This window comes from Phoxinus phoxinus (assembly GCF_949152265.1).
Source record: "Phoxinus phoxinus genome assembly, chromosome: 11".
Lineage (NCBI taxonomy): Eukaryota > Metazoa > Chordata > Actinopteri > Cypriniformes > Leuciscidae > Phoxinus > Phoxinus phoxinus.
The window spans coordinates 27478711-27486370 of record NC_136886.1 but is presented as its reverse complement, the minus strand read 5'-3'; the positions used below and the strand labels follow the sequence as shown (position 1 = coordinate 27486370).

General features: G+C 38.7%; 1 protein-coding gene across 8 annotated transcripts; it reads right to left on the bottom strand.

The window, feature by feature from the left end:
- Window positions 1-215: 215 nt before the first annotated feature.
- zdbf2 (zinc finger, DBF-type containing 2) lies at window positions 216-7357 on the bottom strand. Of its 8 annotated transcripts, none has more exons than XM_079627579.1 (8): window positions 7248-7357; window positions 6599-6691; window positions 6242-6286; window positions 3928-4020; window positions 3579-3612; window positions 3348-3444; window positions 3028-3155; window positions 216-2882 (listed from the first exon to the last, which is right to left on the bottom strand). In XM_079627579.1, the coding sequence occupies exons 4-8, from the start codon at window positions 3941-3943 to the stop codon at window positions 452-454; spliced, it is 2706 nt and encodes a 901-aa protein (XP_079483705.1). In that variant the 5' UTR covers window positions 3944-4020; window positions 6242-6286; window positions 6599-6691; window positions 7248-7357; the 3' UTR covers window positions 216-451. The 8 variants fall into 8 exon arrangements, with proteins under 8 accessions (XP_079483705.1, XP_079483704.1, XP_079483699.1 ...); XM_079627578.1 differs by having other exon boundaries at window positions 7115-7342; XM_079627573.1 differs by lacking the exon at window positions 3928-4020 and having other exon boundaries at window positions 7248-7355.
- Window positions 7358-7660: the final 303 nt, after the last annotated feature.

Genomic DNA, 7660 nt, shown 5'->3' with positions numbered 1-7660 from the left:
GGCAGAGTGTAAAAGGCCCATAAAGGCACTTGTATTGATTGTTTGTGAGAGAGAATGAATGGCTGATTTTAAAAGAGCACATTCACCTTGTGTAGGATGCTTATTGTTGACTTAGGCAGTTTTTGCATGTGTTGTTTTGTATTTTAAAGACAATTTGATATGGTGTCAAAACCCAAAGAGAAAAAAAATGCTAACATACTTATGAAAGACAAAAATATTAATTATAAATTTAATTTACAACCATTAATATCAACCTTTGTGAAAATACCCATTAGAAACTTAAAAAATATACTCAGTACAAGTTAAGAAATGCATATGACAAATAAACGAACATATACAGACAAAAATTAACTTCAACTAAAAACAGTCAGCTGAAATTCAACTGTGCAAAACTATACAGCATTTGAAGAACAGATGACAGCTTATGCTCATGGCTGGTATCTGATAACGTTCAGTCTGCTATATTTACAGTGGCAGTCCTCCCCCTCACTCTCTTCTGCTGACTGGCACTGAGCATTGTATTTATTTGTTTAGAAGAGGCTGTAATAACCGGCTGAATCGCCAGTTTAGAGGAAGCCGATGATCTAAGTGTGGCCCTAACAGGGTTCTTGTTTCTGGGAGATGTCCTACATTCTGCAGATATATGGGAGCTAACAGTTTGCCGGAGATTGCTTTCCGATTTTCCTTTGCGCTGTGGTTTAGTTGACTTCCTCTTAGTCCTGTAAGGGGGTCCCGATGGTCTCTTGGCTGGAGTCAAACGTAAGCTACGTCTGATTGGTGTTTGGTCAACTGGTGTTTGTTGGCGGTGTTCCTCTTGTTCCAGTCCTCCAACCTTGTAGGAACTGCTTGCACAAGAGTGAGAAAGTGCTTTGGAAGAATCATCCACATGGGCTGATGGAGTGAGGTGTCCAAGGAGGAAACAACTGCTACTTGAGATAGAGGAGCGGGTGAATAAGGCTCTTCGGCTGCTAGAGAAAGAAGAACCAGGTTCCGAGGGGCCACCGCTCTCCAGAATAGAGTCTGAGGTGGAGGTACATAGATCAGCCATGCTGCTCCTACCACGACCCTTTCGAGATCCTCCTGATGACTGTCCCTGCTCCAGGCCCTGCCTCTCCTTATTAATATCCGGGCTAAGGCTACGGAACAGCTGCCGGACGTGTGAAAGAGATTTGGAATTAGAGGGTAAAGACATGCCTTTTGGTGGACTCTTCAAGATCCTATTGGTCAAAGGGTCGTAGAACTTAAGAGGTGTCTTTTTGTACTTGTACTTCGGTCCAACATCACTATCACATGACTTTCGCTTCCTCCCTGTTTTCTTAATAGGAGTGGGCTTGGAGATTCCTTGACCCCCATCTGGGGAAGAAAGCACATAGACCAAAGTTTTAGGCTGTAGAGGACTCATTAGCTTGCAGTAAGAAGCAGGAAGCTTTAATGCACAGAGTCTTGTCTTCATGTCTGGGGTCCTTTCGGGGCTAGGGCATTGCTGGGGCTCTTTACTGTGTGTTGAGGGGAATGTTTCTTGTGTTGATTTCGGTCGCACCAAAGGGTAGCTAAGAGGGATGGTCTGTGTACCATGGCTTACCTTTACCACTTGGCAACGTGATGCTAGTCTATAAACTTTTTGCCTCGTTCTCCTCAACAAAACAGCTGAATGTTTGGGGTCTTCTTCATTGTGTTCCAAAAGCGGCAAGATGTCTGTAGGCTCCCATCCAGCAGTATCTTCTTTTTCTTTCTTGTCCTGGTTCTTGTTCCTTCTCCTTTTCTTACTGTGCTTTCCAAACATAGCCAAGGATTCACTGTCAAAATAGCAACGGAATTCGCCTTGTTGGAACTCATGTACTATAGAGTCTATCTTCATGTCATCTTCAAACATCACCTGTGTCCACGTTTTTCCAACAAAAGACTGTGGTATGTGGGGAAGATCGGGAAACACCTTCTCAGCAGCACTCTCCTTGGTTTCCTCAGGTGTTCCCACAGAGTTTAGGGCTGTGTCCAGCTGAGTCTGGTATCCTTTGTCTTCAAGGTTTATATGGACTTCCAGTAATTCGGCTAAATTCTTTTCTTCACCCTTTGCCTTTCCCAAAGCCACCTGTACTGCATTGTCCCATTCTTCACTGCCTTCAGATTCACTCAGAGACTGAGGACTCAGAAGGAAGCTGCCATCGTCCTCTTGCTGGTCGACTTTGAGACTGTAGCCATAACAGTATTTTTCAATAACCTCCTCTATCACATCTCGAATCTGGTCAGATAGATTACTTAATGTCTGTTCCCTATGAAGGCCTTTCCAATGTGGCAGTCCTGAAATCCACACTGTGGACTCCTCAGCCACTGGTTGAAATGTTGCAGGCTGGTCCTTCGAGGTAATGCTCTTTGCAACTGGAGGGGCATGGGATGCTGTAATGGAGTCGCTCTCCTCATTATCCCTATTAGTTTTCTTTTGTGCTTTCCTGTGTTCAACAGGTCCAGCCTTGGCGACTGGTGGCTGCTTTGAAGCACAGTGATGTCCAGGGTGTGTTTGTGAGCTTTCTCTCTGAACAAGTAGTGTCAATTGTGATGTATGTGGGTTTTCATTGGCAGAGCTGCCACTAGTCCTGAGCAAAAAACCCTGTGTGGGGGAAATCTTTTCAGGGGGAGGTGGTTCAGGCACTATTTTTCCTATTTGGGAATCAGTTTGTATATGTGTAGTTGCAGTGAGGTCAGTAGTCACTGCTGGAATTGAGGCTGCTTTTTGAAGCATTTGGCATGACTCTTCATCAGAGGTAGGCATCTCCTCTCGTGTCCCAACAGAGACTCCATTATCATCTGATCCACAGTACACCTCTGAGAGCACCTCCTTTGGGACAAGTGGGGAGGTTAGCGAAGGTAGATCAGCATGGGTAGGCCTACAGAGAAAAAGAAGGGTCAAAAGCAATGACTGAACTTTTTTTTATTTTTTTTTATTCAAAAGTAAAAGTATGTAATATATCATGGAAACATGTCAACAAGGCTAAATAAGAAATCTGATATATTAAAACATGGGTACCATACCGTGTATCGCTGTAGTGATGAGGATGATGCTGGAGCACATCCTGGAGGAATCTCTCTAATAAACTTCCAGAAGATACATTTGCTCTAGCAGCTCGTACCACTTCTCTATGTTGGGGACTCAAGATATGCTGCAGATATCATAAAAGCATGATATTAGAATACGGAAGAGATCAACTAACATGTAATATAACGCAATATATTTTTAGCTCTTATTAGCCATTGATTTGTTTAAATAGAACAACTAATCCAACCTTAACAAATACATTGAACAAAACAGTAATTAAAGTGGGAGGAATGATGAATGCCAGAGAGTTACGCACCTGTTCCACACTATTGTACAGAACTTGACAGCAGCTGCAGTAACCTTGTCTTTGGGAGCCAGAAGGACCAGCAACAGGCTGTTCTCCTCTACTAGTCCTTCAAATTGGGTAAAAAAATAGATTCTGATAAATAATATTTGTTTAAATTTGCAATTTATTTACAACTGAGAATCCATAATGGAATGGCTAGTGGGTTGGTGCAAATGTTACATTTATTTTCAGACAACTCACCTGCCGGACATAGCAGCTGGACACCTCTCTGCATCTACAACACATGAAAAAAATATTTACATGCATTCTCTGAATCAGTAGTTCTCAACTAGTTTAGCTTCAGGATCCGGATGTTACATTGGACATCAGTGGTGACCCAACACAGTACCAAATCTATTTATCTTATAAAAGTTAAGAAAAATGCCCTTAAAATAAATCATTTAAACTTATTACTATTTATTAAGACAACAATTTATCATTATTAATGTTCATTCTCAATATTTATTGTAGTCTAGGTAGTCTGTGTATTATTTTCTTTTCTTTTGTAGTGTTGTTCATCATTTTTAAAGATAAGGACATGTCTCACAACCTGTCCATGTTGGCATCTAATTTGGCTAGATTCCACCAAGTGTAGTGAACAGCACATTCCAGGGCCCAGTTTTATGGTGAGGCCCCTCTTTGGCTGCAACAGTAGAGAAAGGTTGGCTACATTTGAATTCGGTCTTGGTGGACTAGCACAAACAAATGTCCAACACTATCAGACAAGGATGTTAGGACAACGGACAGACACCTCTTTTAGGAGGCAAGAAAAAGACCCCTAGTCCATGTGAAGTTTCTGGCCCTCGCCCATCTTGAGACCAATCCCTAATGTTTTGATCCGGACTAGGGATGGGCGATATACCGGTAGACACGACTACCTGGTAGAAATTTGTCAGCCTGGTAGTGATTTTGGATTATCATCTCGATTGTGGTTATGCTCATGTGCTGTGCTATGTGGTCACGAAAGCTTATCGTTTGCATGGTTTTTAGGCATTGTGGTTTAAAAACAAGTGGTTTTAAACTGCTAAAACGCAATTAGCAGCGAAAGATAACTTATTTTGCTATATGCATGCTGTCTGAGAGATGGTTTCTGAACGCTGTCTGAGTGACATGTACACATGAAGCCGCTGTTCAAAAAGCTGCATGTGGCTGCGTTTACATGGAACCTAATAAATAGGGATGCACCTATACTGATACCAGGATCGGTATTGGGCCCGTGCGCTCGTGTACAGACAGTACAGTGCTTGTGACAAAGAAACACCAACAACAGAGCAAACAGAGAGCAGAATGGATATATCAGAGGAGTATGTCTATGAAGTTGAAGTTTGAGTCGCTTATAAAGTGTAATTGAAAAAGCAACACACGTCAAACATCTTTCCAGACATGAGAAGCTGTTATGAACCTCTTGTCCAACAAAAGACAACATTTAATACATCAATCAAAGCATTTTAATCTTATATATTCAGCTACAACGATAGTATGATGCCCCTAAGGATTTCCTGGAATGATGTGTGTTGTTGTCTACTTCTGCAGCGGGGCATATTTGGAGTGTCTGCGTGAGAGCGCCCTCTGGCTTTCAGATGGAGCAGCATCAGCCGCGACAAGCTGCGCATAAAATAATCACAGCCTTTGCCAAATCGCATGCAGTTTCATTTCGATTAATTGTTAATGCGATTAAATACATGTGTAACAGTTTATTTGATTTGTGCATTCGGTCTTAAAGGGACAGCAGCTTAATAAACCTGTTGCTGTTTTTAATGTTAATCAAACAATAAAGGACAAATAAATCACTCACTGCTCTTGACTGAATTACTTTTGTAACTTTAATCAAAATTAATCTATATTTAATTTATACAGTGAAGACTATTCACTGTTACATTATTAATTGTTGAAATCTGGATTATTTTTTTGAATAACAATTTGTATATTTTGTTTACCTTCGTTTATTAAAAAACGTTATTACTATAAGTCATACGTAGCAGTCATAAATCATTACAATTCAGGTCTAATACATTTGTTGAAACCTGGAAGCCATAGAGAGAACACATCATTATTTTATTTATTTATTCATTAAAAAAATAATACAATATTTATAATTAAAGTATTCTTTTTATTTTCATTCATTAAAATGCATTATATCAGCTTTATAGTGCATGGCAGTCATAGTCATTCAAGACTTATAATTGGTAAATCCTGAAAGCCAATAAAAGAAAACATCAATATGTTTATTTTCTTTAGACAATATACAATTATCACTACATATTACACAATTATTAATCAATTAAATACTAATATACATTTGCTGGTTGTAATGCCGTAATGCCAACCTCTCACAACTTTCCCTACTAGTCTCTCTTCAAAAATAACACTTTTATTAAGGTAAAATCTACATATATTTCCCAACAAAAGTATTGTTTAACATGAAGATTAATGCACAGGCTGTCGATTAATTAAATGATAAGCTATTTCTTTACAAAAGCTGTTTATTCAGCGTAGCGAAGGCTCTCCTCAATTGATATCCTTCAGAAATCTCCCTCCAGTTTACATAACTTTTATTTGTTCAACAATCTTTTATTGTTCTTTACTGTCAAGGTAAAATTTGTGGTTGGTGCCCCACAATTAAAGGAGAATATCTGACACTCTCACCTTAGATGGCATGTGACCAAAACACTATACACTCTTTGGTGCCAGGTGTGAGAAATCCAACATAAGTGTTTTTTTTTATTTTCCTTTTTAAAAGTTCTTTATTAAGTATTAATTATTGATTTTATTATTAGTTAGTTGCTCTCTGGTGCTCAATTATTTAAATAAATAAATAAATCTGAAACTCAATATTAGAGAACTGAAAGATTAGAGAACCTTACTTTTAGCAGAGGACTGTGGTCCTTCCTCCAAGGGCATGGTTCTGTCTTTAAACAATCACACAAACACAGAGAAAGTTGCTTGCATGGTTTATTATTGTATTGCACACTGTACAGATATTAAAAAAACTATTTCACGTGTTTACATGTTATATATATGCAATTTCCTCTCGCAAATGCGCTTCATTTTTCACTTTTTTGCATTAGGCATTGCAGAAAACATTTTACTACCAGCAATTACTGACGTATTCTGCGTTGGTGTGCATTTTATATCTTGCTTTCAGCGAGAGATAGTAAAATATCATTGTTTCAATGAACAGACCTACTAAACAAGTGTATATAACAGTTAACGTTACTCACCTACATGGAGGGGATGATGCCTATTAATGTTTCCGTGTCACATCACCGCGTTTATGTGCACAGCAGCCACGTGTAGCAAGTTAACAGTAGTATCTAAAGAAAGATATAGAATATATTAACCAGAAATAGAAAGACACTTAAAAGGCCTCTTGTAAATGCACTTGCTTATTATGCTTGATATATAATATATATTATATTTAAAACAAACATATACGGTTTGTATCTTAAATAAGTTAGTACTTCAAAACACAAATCAATTTCTCGTCAATTTGAAAAGTTTTTTTTTTCTTTACTGTGTTCAGCTTTAACCAACTTACTCGTCGTGTAACGTTACATGTGCCGGCCTGCAAATATAAACACGGCCATTTAAACAGCGCGTCCCACAATTACCACAGAAACCCACTTTCACTTAAAATGTATTTCAAAACGCTTGAATTTTAAACACTGTATCAGTATACAAACACTGTTTTGGATCACACAAACTGCAGTTTGAACTAGCCTGCTATGCTAACTCACCTAGCAAGCTAGTGACACTTAGCATGGCAACGTGGAAGGTGACAGCAGGACCGTGGCATAGTAAATATCCACTTAAAAATGATGTAGAAAATATATAAACTTGATAAGGCTGCAGTCTTCAGCATGCGGTCACCTGATTATGGATGTTATTCCACTTAGATCCCATCGGTATCCGTATTTAGCGCAGGACTGCTCGTGGAGTGACGTAAGATTAAAGCGCGGGAATCCGCCCACTATAAGTCTGAGACGGAATTTAATCAATGGGGCTTTAAATTCAACGCCAAATAACATTTATAAAACAATTCGGATTGCATTCATTAATGGTAACATTAGAAATATTGCAAACTATGCCGTTTTGTAAAAGAGTTCTCATGGACATGCTAAACCTGGCAATATGCACTTAAAAACAAATAAATTACATACTTTTTCGTTACAATTGGCTGCAACACATTAGAAGTTGCACAGTCAGCATTTGATTCTAAAAACGACTCGATTAACTTCATAAAAATACTTTGTCTTAAAAACAGCACATTAATACTAAAAGCA